The sequence below is a fragment of the Ciconia boyciana genome, chromosome 2 (genome assembly GCF_034638445.1).
Source record: "Ciconia boyciana chromosome 2, ASM3463844v1, whole genome shotgun sequence".
In the NCBI taxonomy this organism is placed as follows: domain Eukaryota; kingdom Metazoa; phylum Chordata; class Aves; order Ciconiiformes; family Ciconiidae; genus Ciconia; species Ciconia boyciana.
The window spans coordinates 146,411,639-146,433,544 of NC_132935.1; the positions used below are offsets into that span (position 1 = coordinate 146,411,639).

General features: G+C 38.5%; 1 protein-coding gene across 1 annotated transcript in view; it reads left to right on the forward strand.

Moving 5' to 3' along the window:
* Positions 1-21,906, forward strand: part of LOC140647149 (macrophage mannose receptor 1-like) — a 34,471-nt gene that overhangs the window by 10,459 nt on the left and 2,106 nt on the right. The window contains exons 10-27 of the mRNA XM_072851513.1: positions 790-938; positions 1,812-2,011; positions 3,347-3,474; positions 4,872-4,959; positions 5,559-5,703; positions 8,019-8,054; positions 8,155-8,318; positions 8,814-8,881; positions 9,782-9,882; positions 10,226-10,365; positions 11,577-11,691; positions 12,342-12,523; positions 13,188-13,290; positions 14,797-15,026; positions 17,002-17,167; positions 18,532-18,678; positions 19,768-19,884; positions 21,222-21,389. Of these exons, the coding sequence (XP_072707614.1) occupies positions 790-938; positions 1,812-2,011; positions 3,347-3,474; positions 4,872-4,959; positions 5,559-5,703; positions 8,019-8,054; positions 8,155-8,318; positions 8,814-8,881; positions 9,782-9,882; positions 10,226-10,365; positions 11,577-11,691; positions 12,342-12,523; positions 13,188-13,290; positions 14,797-15,026; positions 17,002-17,167; positions 18,532-18,678; positions 19,768-19,884; positions 21,222-21,389 (2,447 nt within the window). The remainder of the gene's footprint in view (positions 1-789; positions 939-1,811; positions 2,012-3,346; positions 3,475-4,871; positions 4,960-5,558; positions 5,704-8,018; positions 8,055-8,154; positions 8,319-8,813; positions 8,882-9,781; positions 9,883-10,225; positions 10,366-11,576; positions 11,692-12,341; positions 12,524-13,187; positions 13,291-14,796; positions 15,027-17,001; positions 17,168-18,531; positions 18,679-19,767; positions 19,885-21,221; positions 21,390-21,906) is intronic.

The window sequence follows — 21,906 nt, forward strand, 5'->3', positions numbered from 1 at the left end:
TGGTAGTAGTAAGCCAAATAAAATTACCTACGTAGGAAAAAAAAGACTCAATGTTTTAGGGATTTCTACTTAATCTATTATAACAGTTTTCAAATGTTGGGGTTTCTTGAGTTAAACAGTTTTCTCTTATCTTTCAAATCCTAATTAAAGCAACTTCTATGTTATTTTGGTTTTTTTTTTTTTCTGTTGGAAAGTAGTTACTACAATTTTAATCAATTTACTGGTGGGTGTTATCTCATTATGATAGGAAAGCTTTAACAAAAATATTTTCATTTTCCTAAACTACCTTCTAAGCCAAATTCTGAAAAAATGTAGGAAATCGTCCCAGGACCTGCCCCACCACAGCCAGAATGTATCATCTCCAGACTGCCCATATCTGTCAGGCATTGCAGGCTTCATGGCCTCTGAGGAACATGACTGCCTTCAGAGGTGATGGCTAGCAAAGCTGACAGTTTGGTCCTGACTTAGTGGTCTGTTTGAGGCACATCAAAGATTTGGAAAGACAAGGAAAACAGTAGAATACAACTAGAAGCCCATGTGAGCAGTGATCTGAGACATTTCACAGAACTGAGTGGAAAGGAGAGAAGATGCCTTCTGCTGAAAGGGGAAAGTTGTCCCTCACCAAATTCTTTTGACCACACTTAAAAGCCTGCTGAGGTTTTGCCTGAACTTCATTGAGGAGCTGTTGCTTTGGGGTCGTGCTATCATGATAGTGATACCTCTATTTGTACCACTTAGATTAATATTGCAAGGTAATAGGTTGTGAATGAACACTATTTTCCACTTCAGAAATGAGCAAGCCTTTCTAATTAGTTTGACGGGGTTGAGGTCTGAAAAATATTTCTGGATCGGTCTCTCTGACACAGAAGAACGAGGGAGTTTCAGGTGGACCAGTGGTGAAACTCCTCTCTTCACACACTGGAACACAGCAATGCCAGGTAAGCTCTGCATGGGCTCAGCCCTTGTGATAGGAATGCAGCTGCAATTCATATGGGTTTCTGCTTTCCATCCCCTGGTGTTAGCAATTAGAGTAGGCACTTTCTTTTGTCCTTGTAGCTGTAGGTCGCCAACACCATCAGACCTTGTGTTTGACGCCAGTGCAACAAGCACCGTCACAGTTGAGTGTCAGGTGTTGTGTAAGTCAGGCTCCTGCGAAGTTGTACAGAAACAGATTTGTAATGGGTTAGACTGAAGGCAATACTGTGCAGGAGTTAACAAGGTCCATGGTCTCATTTTTTTCAGCTTTTTAACACCAGTTAACAACAACTCATCAGATTGAGAAAAATTTTTATGGACAGTGTTTTGACCCACAAGGTGCACATGCGAGAAATGAGCAGCAAACATCCAGCCGTTTTGCATTTCAGCAGAACAGATTAGCATCTATGTGGGAACTCTTGCCTTCACACTAGCTAGTTATGCCTTAAAACAAACTTGTTGTACTTGATATCACCCGTCCTGAAATTGAATTACCTGGATATTGAGAACCCCAAAGTAGCTGTCAGGCCATTGCTCATGTAAATAAAATCAAGTGCCATTTGCCCTGTGATTTCCCTGGGGTGGCAAGATAAGGAAGATTTGTATTCTAAAGTTGCCAATCTCTGTTTTTGGCAAAGGTGTGTCTGTGAGACTCATTGGCCCATATCTGGGCTCTGGCAGGAGGTATTAAAAATAATTTTACATCCAGGATGGTTTTTAATCTGCATAATCTGCATCTTCCTTTTCATAATTTTCTATGAATAAAAACAACGGTCTCATTTCTTAGAGATTAATTAAGACTTTGGTTTTATTCATTTCTTTTCCATATCACAAAGGAAAAGAGCAAGGCTGTGTTGCCATGGGAACTGGAATTGCAGCTGGATTATGGGATGTTGTTAGCTGTGAGAAGACAGCAAATTATCTTTGCAAACAGCGGGCAGTGGGAGTGCTGCCTCCTGCTCCTCCAGTTTGGGTCCCCACAGCCACCTGTGCTGAAGGCTGGGATGAAGCCTCCCATGCAGACTCGTGCTTCAAAGTAAGTGTGTGTCTATTGTCACTGCGAGCCTGAGCGTGGAGCAGCCCAGGGGTTGGTGCCCTGGTCACCGTGGTACATAGGGACCCAGGTGCTGGGTCATTTTTTGGGAATGATCTTCTCCTGGTATTCAAGGGCAAAAAGCCATGAGAAAATCCATCAAATATAATGAAAGTCAACAATGGAAAACCTGAAACAATGAAAAGAGAGTGCTAGAAATATGCTTTCTTTTATTTAAATGCCAGGTGGGAACCTCACCTGTTTGCTTCCAGGAATTTGGGACTTCAGAAAAACATAGTATTGCATCTCAAGAGCTGGCAGTGTCACTTGCATAAGACAATGTTTCTAAGAGAAAACTTATGGAAACTTAGCCCTCTGCCAACCTTTTCTCATACAGCACATGATACTTCTAGTCATACTTTTAGATCCAGGTTTAGTTTGACATTGGTGACTCTTCAGCAAGTAAAGGCTTTGGGCATTCTCTTGATTTAGCTAAAAATGCCTTTAAAAACCTCCTTTTGAAAAGAAAAAACATAAACAAAAGGCAAAATAGATCAAGTAAAAGTAAGTATGCAACATTACTCTTCCAGGTCTTTACATAAGTATCCTCTCACTTTCTTTCTTGAGACTCTCTGCCTGTTGGGAGGCCAGAGATTATTTTAGCCTTGTATTTATAAGGGTCTCTACTTCTACGTCACACTTAATTATTGTTACTAACATTATTGGTTCTGCCAGTTACCAAACTGTTGATTATCCTTTCCCCAAAACATCAAGCATCCCGTTCCTTACTTCAAGAATGTACGTACTTCATAGTACAAAGTGGACCTATTTGTATGCTTGCATCACCACACAAAAATCTCTTCCTCGGCCAGGGTCAGCACCTTGCCAAACGGCTTTCTCCGTCCATACTATCTTTTCTATTCCAACCTATTGATTTTCCCTCCACCTTCCATTTCACAAAAATATCCTGCTTTCTACTGCGAAATACTACAACTGACCTATTCTTTTGAGCCTTTCTTTCTTTGAGCCTTTCACTAGTCAAAGTTCCAATTAAGTTATAAATTATTTTTTTCTTCTCTCTACATTGTGATACCTTTTGGTCTCCTCAGATGCCTATGCTATTCTTGCCTTATTTTAAAATAGAGGATGCTAAGAAAAAAAATACTTACACTTTACATTACTAATTTTTAATATTATAGGTCTTGACAGACGTGTTGTCTCACTCAAGAATAAAGGGGTGTTAAAGTGATACTGATTTTAAATACATAGGCAATTATATATTGTTATATGCCAAACTTTGCACATTTAGTAATTTATTTTTACTTTTTTTCTCAATAGTTTTTTGTGAGAGAGGGAAACCAAAAGAAGTCTTGGTTTGAGGCTGAAGAATTCTGTAGAGAAATAGGAGGACATCTGGTCTCAATCAATACAAGAGACGATCAAATTTTATTATGGCAATTAGCATCGTGAGTACTTGCACAACGATTCTTTTTCATGTTCATGCTATGTTACATAAAAATTCCTTCAAAATATATCTGAAGCTGGGCAAGTGAGTGAATAAACACAATCGATTTTTAAATTAAAATGGCAAATTTTCATCTGGAAATATCATCCTGAAACATTGCTTTTTCAAAAGAAAAAGAATTTTGAATATTTCAAAGAGGCTTTGATATTTTTGAAATTGTCATCACAGGTTTTTATCAAGGCTGTTCTCCAGATCTGATCAACTTTGTACATATTAGACCCTCTCCCAAAAGGGAGACAATAAAATGTTCAGCTCTAACTGTGTCTTTTTTTAACTGGCTGCAATTCATATTTTAATCAACGCATTCAAAAAAACCCTTGAGTTAATGTGTAATGTAAACCAAAATGCAAGGACTTAATGTGGAAATTTTCTGACTATAAACTGAAGACTCCTGAAATCAAACAGGAATTAATTTTAATTGATTTTTGCTAGCATTGTAGATGCCATGTCTTGCCTGCAATGTAGAAATTATGCCATTATTTCCCTCCCAAATTAGACCACTACATTCTGATTGTATTCCATCATGTCAAGACATCTTAATGGCACGTACTATATAGCTATTTAACCAAAACTTTTTCACATAGTGGTGAATCTAGGTTTAATTTCTCAAATAGATTTAAAGCTGTCATACAGAAAAGTCTTCATGATCTCACCCTTCTTAATTTTATTATTTTTCAGTATTGTGAGAAGCTGAATGTGTTTTTACTTGTCTGTTAAGTCTCTTTGCTTCAGACTATGAAATCTTTGCAGAAGGAAATCTTTGTGTTATATAGTTAATAAAGTAGGATTTTGTAGTGAATAAAGTGAATAAAGTAGGATAAAGTAGTGAATAAAGTAGAATAAAGTAGGATAGGAAAAAAGTCTATTTTATCTCGTCCATAGGTACAATGATAAATAGTGTGAACTACTTAATTAAACTACATAGGAAGTGCCAACAAGCAAATCAAAGCAGCTGAAAAACAATTTTCACTATTTTTCATTAGTTAAATTGTATTATAGCTCTCGATTAATGTTTTACTTTTGCTAAAGCCTCTGTCTGTGAATTCCTGCTACAGCCAAGAGCTGTATTGCAGCCACGAGGATGGGAGCCTGAGCTAGCTCTGTGCCACATCACTTGTCCTTTAACTTACATTCAAATATGGCAAGCCTTGTCCCAACAGAGAGCACCATCAAACCCCTTGACAGAGTGCAGGCGGTGAGCCTGGCTAGGGGCCAACAGTGAAGGAGCAGCTCCCAGTTCAGATGTGACAGAAAGCAGCATGTTTCTATGCTTTCCAGCATTTACATCATGGCCCCTCTTTCTACGCTCATGCATCTATATTGTATAATTTATTTTAGGGATAACGGACTGCACACTCAGGCTTTCTGGATTGGTTTGTTTCTCTTAAATCCGGATGAAGGATTTGCCTGGATTGATGGTTCCCCTGTGAGTACTTATTTGCTGGCTATTAACTGACTTTCTGTCCTTTAGAATATATAGATTTTCATCTTTTTATGCCTTTTTCCCAATCTCTTTAAACCTTTGGCAGGTGCATGGCAGCCCCTTTATCCATCAGCTGAACAGCTGCAGTGCTTAAGTGATGGCACTGTCTTAACACACTAATGGAAGTACAAAACTGCCTCTGTTTCATCCCTGGTATCGTGTTATATCCCATCTTCCACAGTTCATGCTTTTAGATCTTCACAGCATCCCAGACCGGGCACTGCTGTATGTCAGTACAGAGAAGTCAGGTTGCCATCTCTCACAAAGCCAGATAAACACAACTCCCTCCGCCCATCAGTTTTCCTCCATCAGACACATGCTTTTCTATACCATGTATTCTTTACACCTTCTCTGGGGAGCAATGGGGAAAGTGAGCTGATCAGCATGACTTTCACAGCCCTCTCAGACCTATCTGAACTCCTATTGATCCCATAAACAAGGTACTTGAGATGATGAGATCCTGAAATTGTGTTAGGACGGCAATCTCAATTACTTCCAGTCAGCTCGAATCACATAGTAATTGAGATGTATTTCCGACACAGGTAATTTATGAGAACTGGGATGAACATGAACCCAACAACCATGAAGAACTTGAACATTGCATTATGTTTAATAGATCACCCCAAATGCGCTGGAATGACTTGCGCTGTGAACATTTACTTAATTGGATTTGTGAAACAAAAAAAGGTATGATTACTTCCCCATTTAACTGGAGCGATAAACCCAAGTTCAAAACCAAATTGTATGGATTTAAACAAATCGAAAAGAAGAAAAATACCAGGAACTGTTCATTTTAAAACCAGTTGCAGTGAAGGCAACACATAAAGCAAGAGGAATGAATCGAGATATTTCAATTGTACTCAGATGCGGGAAGTTAAAGATGTCCCTGCTACTTTATCTCTGGCTTTATCTCTTTCTGCCATGGGTTGAATAAATTTGCAAGGCAAAGGTACTTATCCTCTCTCCTTTTATCTCCTCCTTGTATTTCTATCTGCTTCAGGCTTACCCAGGAGAGTCAAAGATGCAGGACACTAGAGTTCTCTGTACAAAAGAGAAAAAAGCTTTGCTTCCCACTGTGAGACGAATAATGGGAAACAATGAGCGGGATCAGTTGCTATAGGAACCGGCAACTCTGAAAAAGAGATCAAAAGTAGAGGCTGGTGTAGCCTTGAAGGACTCCTGCATCCACCAGCTTTTCCTGGGAAGCAGGGCCCTAACACCAGGCCTCCCGCACCTGGTGCCAGGGCACGAAAGGGACCCGGTGCACGTGCCTTGGGGTGCCTGCCAGTGGGAAACGGGGTCTTCGTGGCTTGAGGACCCCAAGTGACAACCAATAATCAAAGAACTCGTTTGCTTACTCGGCCCTACTATTACATCCCTGCTTCCTGCTTGTAAACTGAGTACTGGTATGCATCTCCGTGGAGCAGGAGATTCTTGAAAGCGTCTTGAAATGAAAAGAAAGTTGGATGCACACAAGGAACTAGTAGGAGGCATAATAGGGAGGGGAAGGGAGAAGCAGTTATATAAAAAGCACTGAGTATATCTAATATTTGATGACTCTGCCAACAAACCGTTACCCTTGAACAGTGAATAAGGCACCGTGCTAACATTGAAAAATTGCTTAACCGAAAAGGAAGAATCACTGTTCCCTTGTGGGTAGATTAGTCACACAAACGCACCATCAAAACATGGACTTCCGTTTACCAGCTCAAAGCAGTACATCCTGTGCAGCCCTTTGTGGTGTGCTGAGCACGCTGCTTTGTACAGATGTGGCTCTCTGCTCTTGGTGAGATTACTCAGGAGGAGTTCAGAAATCATGACATAAAGACTCTGATCAGTTTATCTTGATCCTAGATGACCTTTCAAAAGTAAAAAAATAAAAGAGTTAGATCTTGCTATTGTGAATCTAGATTATATGATGATCAACATGAGAGGAGAGATGCTCAGCTGTTAATTCCCTCATATTCATTTAAAACACATATTTACTTAAGATACTCTATTTTTTGGAAAAACAAGGAATGTTATAGTTGTGATAGGATTAAAAAAATAAAATCAAAATGAGGTGAAGCATCTAAATTCATCATGAAGATATTTTAATAATTTTAGTTCTATTCTTCACTAAATACTTAAGGAAAAAATGTTTAAAAGCTCCCAACAGAAGAATTTTAATTGCTTTCTCATTTGCTTGCTTATTTCTCATCTAAACTGTTCCTGTCATTTCTTTAAAAATGTGTTCCTCTCCATCAAACCACAGAAGAAAAGGAGAAAGCTAAGAACAGAATGAGTAGTCCTTGTGAAGAACAAGATAACAGGCATCCAAATGAAAGCAGAGCCACCTTTGAGGGGGTATAGCTGGCTCTGGGAATAGCAACAGGTTAATTGCTTCCTCCTAGTCCATCCTGTAATCAGAAACTTGGGTTTGGTATCTACTGGCTCTCCAGGATGCTTAAAAACAGACTTTCCTAATAAAAGCCAAGCCATCAGGATAGGAGGAATGCATCGAGACACTGGAAATGATGTGTGGTATTAACAAAACACCAGCATTAAGCTTTCATACTTGTGAATAGTTTACTACTATATAGGTAAGCTTGAGAACTTAATATATTGGCTGGATTACGTTGTTTGGCTCTAGTACCATGAATATAAAAAAATTAATAATAGAAAGCCAAGTAGAAATACTAAATAAATTTTCAAACTCATGTAAGTTTAATCTACAAAGTGTTTACTGCATATCCTGGATTGTTTAATACAGTGCTTTTGGAGGTATGTATACATGCTTTAAAGATACATAATTTTCACTAGATAAATGTTTCTAAATTATACATATTTTTTAATTTAATCCAGTGGTATGTGCTCTAAAATCTTGAAAATGAATTAGATAGATAATTCATAGTTTGTTTTTTTTTCTGTATTATAAAAAACATTTGCAACTACATAAAGCAAATATCTCTGCATTTTTTTGTATTTGGAATGTTGCTCATTATGATCTTTCTATTTTACAGGTACACTGCTAAAACCTGAACCAAACTACAAACTTGGTAGGATTTTTTCCTCTTTCAAAGACAAGTTTACTGTATAGTTCTCAGCCTTTGTACAGACCAGATATGAATATAATATATATGATTCTTTATCTTTCAGAATATCAAGCCACTGCTGATGGATGGATTATATATGAAGATAAGCAGTACTATTTCAGCAAAGAACGTGTCCATATGGAAGAAGCACGGAGAGTTTGTCAGAAGAACTTTGCAGATCTTGTTGTCATTGAGAATGAAAGCAAAAGACAATTTCTATGGAAATATGTAAGCACTGAGCCTATTAATTATAATTGAATACTGAAGCAGAGCAGCTGATAAAATAAAGGGAACAGCCTATCTATTTAGCTAGGCTAGAGTCCTGAGCTATTGTCCTTATTTATATAACAATATATTTGTTCAGGACCTGTTAAGAAATTACTATTGCTTTTAGTAGGCAGAGGAAAAAGGCATGGAAATGTTAAAGGTGCAGCAAAGGATAGCTGAGGCCCAGGTTGTTTATCTCTTCTAAGATATGCAGTGTTCAGCACGATGATTATTGCTTTCCTGTCCAGCGGGTTCCTCACTCCCAGATGTTCCCCATATCCCTGTTGCCTTCTTGAAACCTGAGTCTGAACCTACAATGTTCTTGCCCGAGGCTCAAATCTGGGGGGCGAGGGAAAAAAATCACAGGCATGGTCAGGCATGGTCAATGGGCTTCCAGATTTTTGCTTGATGTTGAGGAACTGTTTAGTGCTTCACTGTTAATCACTTTTGTTTTAGATTTACACAAAACTCAGAGAGGAATCATATTTCATTGGCTTAGTTGTCAGCTTTGATCAGAAATTCAGGTGAGTAAAGGAAAACTGGTAATGGACAACAAATGATGGTAATTTCGTCTCGCTCTATGGGAGCATTTGTGCATGCTTTGATTTTGCAAGTTAATAACTGTTGTGCAACTGACCTCTGGATAGTTTTCAGAAGAAGTCTCAGATCAAAAGTATTAAGTTCTATATTTAAGCAGAGCAATGTGTTTTCCTTCCAAATCCGGGAGAGCAAACATGATAGAATTTCATGGCTAAGATTCATTTCACTTAATGTCTTACACTGAGAGAACTGAGTTAAAGACCCAAGCAACCCTTCATAGGTAGTGAGGAGAAGCAGCTAATTTTAGGATGTTATTCACCTGATCCACTTTAGACATCAACCTTAGGATGAGACTAACTCTGACCAGATCTCCAATGGCTACAGAGAAAGCCCAGGAGGTTTTGACAAAATGTGGATATGAGGGTTTAATCAGACTAATCTCAGTGGTTCAAGTTATGTGAGCTGGAAGCAAGAAGTAAGCAACATCTCACCCAACAGCTTTCTGAAATTGCTGGGAGGGAACCTGTTTTAGAAATCTATTTGTAGAAGGCTTCCAGGAGGACGCCTTTTTGGGATGAAAGGGAAGTCCGTGCACTGGTCAGATCTCGGGGTTTCAGTCTTGCCCAGACCGTAAGAAGCCTTCCCTTCAGGTATGACATTGTTTATCCAACCTCTGGCAAAATGGGACTCTGAAGGGACTTAATGTGATAGTACTAAACAGATGAGAAGCAGCAGTAATGCTGTGGATATGTCCTCTCCAGTATAGGTAGAACCTTTGCCCTCTGGTCACTGCTAATACCTTGCTTAGCCCTTTACCTAAACGACCTTGTAACTAAATGACTGCTGGAGATGTCTGGCAGCCACTGTCCCCTTGTTTCTTTCAGCTGGCTGGATGACACCCCAGTGAACTATGTCGCCTGGGCTCCAAATGAACCCAATTTTGCGAATAATGATGAAAACTGTGTGATAATGTCAAAAGATTTTGGTGAGTAAAATAGCAACAAGAAATATTTGGTTGAAAATTTAGCATCAAAATCCGAAATGTTTGCTACATATTTCAATTTGAGACTACCCCACAAATAGGCAGTTGAACAGTACTGACAGTTTTTCATAATGAGTATGCTGAGGTTTAAAACCACGCCATCACTATGAGGAGACAAACATACCACAGAGGAAGGAGTGTATGCAGGTAAACGTGTACAAGGCAACTGTTTCACCTGCCTCCAGAAGGTTTCACTTGTGCTTTATGAATACTGTCTGGGGCTGACTGCTGTAATGGTGGTACGAGAGTTTCAGACAGTGATTCTCTGTATTCTATTTATTTTCAGGCTTTTGGAAAGATATAAGCTGTGCTGTGAAAAATGCCTTCATCTGTGAAAGGCACAATTCAGCTTACTCAGGATTTGCTCCTACTGTACTTCCACCTCTGGGAGGGTGTCCTGAAACTTGGCTTTTGTTTAACAATAAGGTGCAGTAACAAATCTCAGCAATATTTAGCAGATTTGCTATAGGTAGAGAAAACAACTATCCCTTTTATCTCACTATATAAATTCTCTCACTTTATACATTAGTTTATTAAGTGGTATTCTAATTAGCAGTGTAGTCAATTTTCATGTTGGCAAGTCTGTAGCTAAATCTCAAAAAAAGGTAAATTTTGAATGCTTTAAGTTATTATTTTTGTAAATGTCCATGCACCTTTAGCCATAGTTACTCTTTCAGTTTCTAGAATTTTCTGTTTATTTTAGACATACTTACTGCATGGAAATTCTGTTCCATTATCCTTATGTGTAAGCGTAAGCCCCTCTTTCTGAGTAACACTGAGATGAAAAAATTAAAGATCACACTTTTCGTATGTAATCATCTATCACAACAACTGATCTTAAGCTGAGTAACACAAACAGCAATAAATGTCAAATCAAATATAGAAAACAAGCAAGCATTGTTTTTTGCTAAGTTAAGCAAAAGTACACCTGGCCAAATGAACTTAAAACAAAAAACAACCAACAAATGAAAACCACAAATCAATCCCACAGTGCAATCAATAGGAAAATTTGCCATGCATTCAAAGGGCATAAAAAAGGAGAAGCAGCATATGCCAGTTAAAAACCATGTCTTCTGTCCCTCGGAACATACACAACCACAAAACCAATTTTTTACGCTGGTATTCAAGGAAAATCCCCATGGGATACTAATACATGGTACAAAAGGGCACTTCTTCCTGACGCTGTTCCACTCATGCTGAGTGCTCACACAAGCTCAGGCGTTAGCACTAAATCTGTGGTATATAATTGAAAGAACTTGACCTGAGAGATGCCTGCCCCAAAGTATGTTCCCAATCAGGAAATAGTTTCAGTCCCTCCAAGATTCTACTTTTCAGTAATGTGACCCAAAATCTCTACCCGTGCACCTTAGCTATGTACTTAATTCCTCAAAAGCTTTTGGAGGTTGCCCGCTCTTGCCCAGCACTGACCTTGGACAGCCCCCAGGTTTGTAAGTGCTGCACACGCATCGCTGTGATTAGCTGGGTGTCCTTCTTGCTGGCTGAAAGTATTCACATTGCAGCAGATCCCCCGTCTGCTACTCTTTACATGCAGGGACTAGAACTGAATTAATCAGAACCAATGGTTTTAATATTCTTTGACACCTGAAATTTTGTCTAATCCTTTACTCTCCCTGCAGTGTTATAAAATATTTGGATCCAGAGAAGAAGAGAGACTGACTTGGCACTCTGCAAGAAGTGTTTGTATAGAATTAGGGGGAAATTTGGCCTCTATACACAATGAGCAAGTGCAAGGTATGACATCGGAACCTTTTGGTGCTAAGTATGAAGCCAGCATGTTTGATTGTCTAATGACAAGGCTGAACTAGCCTCCAGATCTAAACAGCATAACCTATGAAGGAAGACTTGAAGCTGCTTGATCCAGAGAGAAGACCGGAGTGAGATATTATGACACTTCCCATCTCTTGGCAAAAGCGTCATGTGGAGAGAACAGAATAATCTGTCCCCCATGGCCTTGGAAGATGGGATAAATAGTAATAGTTCATAGTAATGAAATGCCCACAGTTATTCAAGTTAGAGAGTAAACAAACATCCATCAGAAATGGCATATGTGCAGTTGATGCTACCTTGGGGGAGACAGATTAATCTCTTTGAAGTCCCTTCTAGCCCTAATTTCTATAATATTTCCAAGAAGTCTATATCATTTTTATCTAAAAAACTTTTCCTTTTGTCTTTTTTTAATGAAATCAAACTGTTTCAGTTAATTACCCATTGTAATTTTTCTCTTTTACCATTAACTCATAGTCTAACAATACTGAACTTGATATTTCCAATATTTTTAAAATTTGATTGGTTGTTTTATTTGGAATTTGGTTTACACTGAATTTGAGGAAAGGCAATTCCTCAGCTACTCTCTTTCTCTGATTTTTTTTTTTTTTTAATAGCCTTCTTCACCTTCCACCTAAAGGATGTTGCCAATGAAACGTGGATCGGACTGAATGACATTAACAGTGAGGGTACATATCTTTGGACAGATGGAAGCTTTTTTGACTATTCAAAGTGGGCAAGACAATTCCCATTTAGAGATAAATACATAGAAATTGACTGGAAGTATATTACAATACAGGTAAACAGAAAAAAAATCAGAAAATGCGTAACTTAGATAACATACTCAAGGTTAGAGTAATCAGCCTGCCTTCTGTCTCAGCTAGGATGCTATATTTCAATGGCTTAAAGCAGAGGGCAACTGAATATTTCAGAGATCAAGTTTTTAAAGCAGTACCTAGAGATTAATAGGCCTGTTCAGAGTGTATACTTACTGTCATTCCTTTGCAGAAGTCTAGAACTGCAGAAAAGGAGTGCTGTGTTATAATTACTGCTAGAATTAATTAAAATTATTAGAATTATTAGATTTTACTGAAAATATTCAGTATTACTAGCTGGGATTTTTACTTTGTTTTATTGTTTTTCCTTGCACAGCATGAAACTAAATGTAAGGTCAACAAATTCAGTACAGACTACCATAAACTACATAGTAAAAATAGCTTTGGTACACTACAAGAAATTTTAATAAACTGACAAAAGTTCTTGCAGTAATCTGCCAAGGAAAGTACATTTGCTTAAGATATATAATATAATACACTTAATTTCCAAGAAACAGTAAATGAAAATAAGAGCCAGAAAATTAGAAAAGAAAGCTATTAACTTTGTCTCCTCAAACCTATTTCTATTATTTTGCCAGACATTTTGCACTTTATCAGCTATAATTTTCTTTTTTAATTTTTCCCTAGACTGACTGTATTGCAATGACAAAGAGATCTGTAGATGAAGCAGGGTACTGGGAAAACACTGACTGCCAGCATAACAAAAGCTATATTTGCCAGATGGACAGCAGTAAGTTTTATTTTTCACCTTCTTTGTTGGAAGACATTTACTGAACAATCTAACCATATGAGTCCTCAGTTGTAACTGCCCGGTTGTGCCTGTAGCAGCCAGGGTGAGGGAAGCAAGGCTACTTTCCCAGCTCAGGAATTCCAGACACAAAACCTGCTCTGGGATAAGGATTATAAAAAAGTTTTGGCTTTACGGCCTCTCCCCTACCAGCATACCCACCAATGCCCACAGAGGCTGACTTCACCTACCCTGCAGACATCTACATTTAAATCAGTTGCCTGAACATGGAGAGTAGACACTTTGAAGGCAGGATTCACCTGCCTCATCCTGAGGCAAATGCCCAAAATGTTAGAAGAGCTATGCCTTCAAAATCCCTTTTTCTTCTATTGACAGAAAAGTTTAGCCATCTGTGCTTTACCCAACTAGCACAGATACAGGTATCTGAATCAGGTTATTTTGCAAATGCAAATACAAAGCATAAAGACAAAGCCATCAGTGACCTCCACCATAGGTATCTTAGCTAGCTAGACAACACACTAAAAGCACCTTTCCCACCCTCACCCCAGACCTGGCCCCCCTCACTAAAAAACCCTCACACATACTGGGGGGGGTTAACTAAGGTCAGTTAAACTGGTTATTTTGCTCGTCAGTCTCTAGCAATGCTTTTATATCACAAGACGAGCAATAATCAGAAAGGCAAAAGTTGTAGTTTTCTTCGTGTATCCTCAGGGTGGGAGACACATCTGGAGCACAGCTGCACTGCAGAGTCTGCAGGAATAGAAACAGGGAACTGCTGAGCAGCAAGTAAAAATACAGGAAGAAGCCACAGCTGGGCCAGATGCTTCCCACCTCCGTCCCATGCAAGTGCAGAAAGCTGCACAAGGGTGTCACTAGCAAAAACAATTGCCAGGGCATTCTTGACACTGACCGAACACAAAGGCAGTTTTTGTCCTTTTTTTTGTCCCCATCACTAGCTCTAGGTCTTTGTCTTCTACCTCCACATATACTATTTAAACTACAACTACAGTTTCCTTTTTCACTTCATCCTACATGGGAAAGAAGCAGCAGCAGAGCCACAAACTTTCCTTACAATGAAATTCACCCCTATTTTGAGACTGAACTGGTGTGGAGATCCTGCACCGTGCTTGTGTCTGGGAGGGATTTCACATACACTGCAGGAGGTGAACCTAGAGAGCCCTGGCGGGAGGATCACTGTGTGACCAGTACTCAGGTTATTTCATCTGGTGCAGTGTATGTCTGTAGATACACACAGCTTGTCCCCTGCCTCTCCCTAATCCCTGAACACACTATTTACAATATAGTCACAAATAATTCCAAGTTACCGTTAAAATGTATCCTGTGTTTTAAATAAGAAATGCTTTTACTTGCTGCTTGTACTGCCACACTACATTAATCTCTCACTCAAAAATAATACTGCTATTCAGGTAGCTAGTAATTTTCGCTGTTTTCTCCCCTTTCTCTCGAATTTGTACCTCTTTCCTACAGAGCCTGAACTGCTTCATTCCACAACTGCTCCAGATTCTGATTTCATCCATTATGGTAACAGCAGCTATTTAATCATTCCTTCTAAAATGAATTGGGAAGAAGCAAGAAAAGCCTGCAAGGAGAAATCTTCAGAGCTTGCCAGCATTTTTGATTATTACAGTAATATATTCCTGCTGCTGCAGGCAGTGCAATATGGAGAGCCCTTATGGATTGGGCTCAACAGCAATGTGGTAAGATTAATAAATTGATAGGTGGTGTCGTTAAATGCTATGATTGGATTACTATTAGCGGGGAGAATTGTAGCATGAACAGATTTAGAAACCTAGGACACACTCACTTCATTTAACTTCATCCATCTTAAATCATTAAACTCCATCTTAAATCATTAAACTCCATCTTAGGCAACGGAGAAGGATGGGAACCTCCGACAGTGCGGGCCTCTCTTTACTAACTATGGGAATCTTAGACACTTAGGTCAAACTACCTGGTTAACTTTTAGATGGCCATTTTTAGGAGAGGTGAATTCTACTCAAAGGGACCAACAGGGTCATTAAGGCTAGTGCCTCATGATCATTGGCAGCTGTAGCTTTTTCATTACTTTTTGGTTCAGAAGGGTTCACAAGACATACCACGTGCCTCTGAACACCCTCCTTGTTACACCTGCTAAGTCCCAAAGATTAAAAGCAGTAAAAGCTATACTGTACCGGAAGAAGGGAATACGGAGATCCAGGTCCACCACTGTGTAAGGAAACACTTGAGTGAGCATCAGTCTTACTAGCTCCATGACTGAGTGCCAAAATTAGCTTCAGCTTCTCTAGTGAATATGCAGTTGCTCAATGCACTTAACTATCGTGTTTCTATTGCATTGTTCTTTGAGCTGACTAAACTACCTTGATAATAAACAAGAGCTTTTTCGTCAGCAATAATTTTCTTAACTAGTGATTGTTTTTACCAATTGTGATTACACACTGCTATATAACATATGAAAACACATCTAAAAATCAGTATCCCTAGAGAGAACTTACAATAGATGTTGTGTAAAAATAGCATTTCTGATTATATGATGTAGCAGTACTCTGATAAAGCCTCTTAGAAGGCTACATTGTCTGAGGCATTTAACTTGTTGCTGAATAATACATATTCCCATGATTCTAACAGTGCCTCTCCCTACCAGACAAAATGCTTGGTCTTAGAATATATAAGTGATTGGTAGTCACCAACTTTGACATGAATCCTCCCACTTGCACACGTCCACAGGACATCTCTATCCAAAACAAAATAATAGCGTTTAAGTCCACTTGATATCAAAGTTGGTTGTTTTTACAGTCATATAAACATGGTTTAGAAAGCCGTTAAAATTCCATTATGATCAAGTTTGGATCACCAGACATGCTCTCGTGGTCCCTATAAATGAGCCGGGCCTGCTGTTACGGAGTGAAGCTTCGTGGTTCTTCCTGCTCCCCAGGCAATGATCTTGTCCTGATGGTGCCAAGCTCAGGAGGGGCTTGTGTACCTGGCCTCCTGACACATCTAGACACTAAAGTGTTATCACATTTTATCCCGCAGTTCTTAATGTCAGCAATATACTGTCTGGTTCTGTTCCCTTTTCCTTGTAATTCTTCTGATTGTTTCTGGAAAAACAGAAGGGCGGAGCGGGGGAAGACTAAACAAAGGCTCAAGACTTCCTGCTCCTGTGTATTTAACTTTTGCTCCTAACAAACTAATAATTTTCTCAGATTTTTTGTAGTGATAACTGGTATACTCCTGAATGTTTCTCCTCAAAACTGTACTTGAGCTTAGAGTCCTTGTTTGACAGCCAGCTCCGAGACCCACTTCCACCTGAGCTTTCCACAGGTTTCATGTTCCCGTGGTCACGTTGCTCTTCATGGTGACCTGACTCTTCTGGGATGGTGATTCCACCTCACAATGTTGCCCGACAAGGGACTGAGCACCAGCAACACCCAGGAAGCACCATTTAGCCTTCAAAACACCTTCATAGGCTGTTCCAGCATGGGAGGCATACTGCTGTGTCTTACTTTTACTTTGCTGAGTCCTGATTCAATTAATATTTTAACAGTACTAGCACAGATATACAAACTGAGCTTTATATATCACTGTGAAAATGTACATTTGTATAAATCCACTTACCTGAAACAGCAGATGAGAGTGTAGAAAAACTATGTTAAATATCTGTTTCAATTTTAGACTTATGGCTATTACAGATGGACTGATAACATGAAAATAAATTTTTCTAAGTGGTACTATGGAGAACCAAACCAGAAAATAGCCTGTGTCTATCTAGAGCTCCATGGGACCTGGAAAACAGCACCTTGTAATGAAAAACATTTTCCTGTCTGCAAAAAATCTGAGGGTAAGCTATGGTGATGACTTTCAGTTTTATGGCAGAAATCTTGCTTGATCTGCTTTGACTGAAATACAAATTTCTAAGTATATATTAAGGAATAATAAGCCTCACTATGTAATGTCAATACCTTTATTTTGCATGAACAATCTTTTATTTTGATGGAGTTCTCATTCTCCAGCCAAGATACTGCCATTTTACTGGACTGGGGTGATAACTGCTGTCGGAGTTATTCTATGTCAGAGGCAGACAGAACATAGAGATTGTGGGCGTACTAAACATTTCACTTCGAGTCTAGAATGTGAAACTTTTTGCTGATAGGAATCTTGTGGGAAGGGTTGTAATCAATAAAGTCCACTGAGTATAAAATAAATTTTGTTCCTTCAACGTAAGCAGCGTTCATATACTGGTTACAGCTTCACTGTTATTAGATTCTAAAAACTGGGGAAAGGAGGAAGAGTTATATCGGGGAAAAAAAGTCTGTTATTGGCCCAAACGAAAGTTCATACTTCATAGTGATTCTATGGGTGTCATTGAGGAATACTACAAATTAAAAGCTACAGGCAAACCTTAGGATGGGACTGAACCTTTTTGCTTTCTCATTTGTATTAGAGCAACCGCTGTTAGCTCTAGTGACACAAAGTTAATGGAAATTCTTAATTTCTTTTGATCTGTTTTTGCGTACTTTTTCTTTAATTTCTTTTCCAGGTCATGCTCTGAACTTCATATCTATTCATTTGCAACTTTTGTTTTAAAAATGCATGTACTAACTGACACTGTTTGTTTCATTCCATAATGTCATTACCTGCAGGAAAATGAGGGGCTCCTACATAAATAGTCAATGAGCTTCAGATTATTCCATGCATTGTCAGAGTTAAAGCTGTTCAGAAGTTTTATATAAGGATTATTATCTTGAGGAAAATATTAAATGAGAAATTTCCACAGTAAACTATGATTTAGATGATATTCCATTTAAAATCAAATTGTTATTTGAATGTCTTGAGGTTCTGGGAGTTTTCTGGCTTTTCTTTTCCACTTTTTACTCTATCTTTTATTTATACAAATTTGTTGGTTATAACAAAATAAACTAGAACCAAAAACCCCTGAACACTCAAACATGCTTGAGACAGTCCAAGTTTGACTTAGTTGGTAACACAGAAGAGCACAGGCTCGCATTGAATCATTCAGCTGTGACTGAGCAGTTCTGCTCCTTATTGTCACTCTTGACACAGTCACTGATAATTCTAGCACTGTGTGCAGAAGAATATTTTAAGTACCTTTAAGAAAGAGGGTTTTTTTAAAACTTGATTTCATATCTGAAGAACTGCAATCCCTACTGAATGAAAGCATCCATAATATCTCATTTCTTCTAGACGTACTTCCTTCTGATCCCCCGCAGGATATTGGAAAATGTCCTGAATCTGATCACATATCTTGGATTCCCTTCCGAAGCCACTGCTATAACTTCAATGCCAATGAAATGAGCTGGACTCAGTCTGTGACTCAGTGCATTCAATCAGGTAATTATATTTTTTGCCCAAAGATAGGATTTCAATCTTGACCTAAAAAAAAAAACACTTTAAAAAAAATCTTGAAAACTAATGCTGCAAAATCTACACATATTAAAAAAAGGAAATCAATGTCTCATTCATTTTTCACCGTTGATGCTGTTTGTTTTTCTGTTATGTTGATATTAAGGTGATCAATTTTCCTTGTTTTTTTTTCCAGCTGTTCTTGTTTCTTGTTATATTTCTTCATTCACAACATTTCTCTTTTTAGTAAGATTTTAAAATGGGTTAACTTCTTTCTGGCCTTATCCCTTCTTTTCCATATTTCTCCCTACACAAGAGCAGGAGTAAATATCATAATAACAATAACTTATTTTTAACATGGGGTGTGTGATCTGCGAGGGGTTGCATGTACTGCCTGGAAGCCCTCGCTCTACCAGCAGGGCTCCCTGGCAGCCTGCAGAGCCAGGGGAGGGCAAACGCGTCCCTTCCCCATCTCGGAGGCATCTGGTCCTGGCCAAGACCATGAGCTGCTCCTTGGCCCTCTTCCACCTATGCTGCTGAATCATCAGCTACCTCATCCATGCTTCAGGAGGCCGTGAAAGAGAAAGGGAAGCACTATACTGCCCAAAAGAAATGGGTCCTTCTGTTTCATATCTTTTTAGATTCTCTTAGCCCTCTTCCTCCACCACCATTGCCACAAACATTAATACTTCAGTTTGAATTGCGAATTTGTTTGCTGTGCAATATTACATGCTACATAATATCCTGTCAAACCATGAAGAACAAATAAATAATCATCTGTAATACGTATTAAAACTATTACCCAATCACTTGAAAATAATCTGCACTTTGCCTGGTGTTTAAAAATCATCACCTTCACTGTGCTTTCACGTCTTCCATTTCTCATGACATCACTCACAGTCTGTGCTGGTCCCCTACAGCTGAATGCTATTTTCTGGTTTCTATTTAAATCCTTTCTTACTAGCTACCAGCAGGAGAGGTTTTATTATTAACCTGATCCTCTATCAAAGGCTGTAACTACTACTGACTTCTATGGCAGGGGATACTTCCAATCCTCTTCTGTTGGTTTTCTTACAGGTGGTATGTTGACTTCTGTAGAAGATCTGGCTGAATCAAACTTTTTAGTAGAGCATGCAGACTTATACACAAGCAAGACAAGTGGCTTTTGGATAGGAATATACAGAAATGTAAATGGTAACTATTTTAATGTCTATAAATAATCATAAATAGACTTCATTAAATGGAGAGAAATATGAATAAGATACATTGTGGTTTTTAAGGAACTAATTGAAGCTAGGAAGGAACAATAGAAGCTAGTTAAAAACAAAAAGATAGATTGATAGCATATAATCTAAAAATTCTTGGAAGTTGATGGTTTTGTCCAATAGGTGTGAAAGGCTGTAGAAAGGAAATTTGCTTGGCTTCAATTATGGGTCTTGGATATTGCATGGGTCCATCAAAGGGATGCCACCATGTGGGACTGCCTCAATTCAAATACCTTGTCTATACCTGGTTCAGTAGCAAAGATGTGGAGACGTGACAGGAATATCTCTTGAGAGGCACAACAAAGAAGATACTGTTCTTTAAGAAAGTGAGATATAACACATAATTTCAGGTGTCCATACCTGAGGCAATCATGGGGCCTCATTTCTAAATTTGAATGATCCAGGAATCGCTGTAATCAATTATAATTTTGCACAGCTGCTTATGGTTGCAATGTCACCATGGACCTTCACAGAGGATGACATGTATCTGTCCCTCTGACCTCAGCCCTCCCTGAGGACATGTCTCCTATTCCTGGTCTGTGAGAAAGCCTTTCCCACCCTGTTTGCTCTGTGCCCCGGTGGCAAACATGTCCCGGCTGGCTCTCATCTTCTCATGGCTGGGGAGCACTCACATGGGAGTTGCAGGTGTCTGGCTGAGCACATGGCATCGAGCTTCTCTGTATCTCTGTATGGAGAAAATTAGGCTGCTGGCTACTAGAAAAAGAGTGCAGAGGAAAATATGCACCTGGAAGAAAACAACATTAGTGTCAATCCACAATCAGTCAGAAAGGTTTTGGGTTTTTTTAGATTCATTTTAACTCATTGATACTTCAAAATTTTTGTTTAAGAGTTTATGCAAAAAATAATAGTTTTGATTTTAACCAAGCATGTTTAAGCATTACAGTAAAAGTTGCTTGATTTTCAATGATTGCTGCTGAAATAATAATTTAGAAATTAAAAAAAAAGCCTAGTTTTATTTTTTTTCAGTTTGAAACTTTAGTATCTTAGACAAAAATATGGGAATATGTAAACTCAAGTTATGATTGGTAAGTCTGCAAATCATAATTTGGAAAAGCATTTATATTGGTTTTAAGAAGAGAATCAAAAGGAAAAAAATGCATTAGAAAATAACCACAGATGGAATTTTTGAAGAAAATAGTATTGCTTTATTAGGCTGAGTAGAGTAATAATATTAATATTCACTAATATTAGGGAAGATCTTTGATGTGGAACTATTAGTATTGCTACTAACATTTGCAACATTAGGGCAGCTGCTTTGGCAAGACAACAGTACTTCAGACTTTGTCAACTGGGGTGAAGGACAGCCCTCGGAGGACCAGCTTGATTACTGTGTGGAGTTGTCTGCTTTCTCTGGCTACTGGAGTATCCTTCCCTGCTCTTCCCAAAAGGGTTTTATTTGTAAGAAACCAAAGAGTAAGTGACTTCTTTAGTATTTGCTCTTGATGTTTATGGTTTTATATCAGTAGTAATAGCACAATAGGGTCATTACAAAAGACCGACATAAAATGCTGTATTTACAGTCTTCCTTATCACCTGTTTCAGCATTCAGACAAAATTAATATGAATATATAGTTATCCTTCTTTTTGTCTGCCCTGTTCATGTTTTATTCCTTCATAACTTCAGATTTTCTTGCATTCCGTGATGAATATTCAATTAATAACTAAAGATGATCAATATTTTCTGGAAAATTTTTAAACACCTTTGTCGTTTTGCTCCCCTCCAACATACACACATATTTTCCTGCTAACATTAACTTTCTATGAAACAAGGGCTGCATCAATAATTTGCTTTTCTTCCTCTTGCTGTACTATGACACATGCTGTACCAGTAAGAGATGGATGAAGCAATCACATTTAAATAATAACAGAACGGAAGCATGATCCAGAGCACATATAGTGACCTTTGAAAATAGTAGAAGTGTTTTGGTTA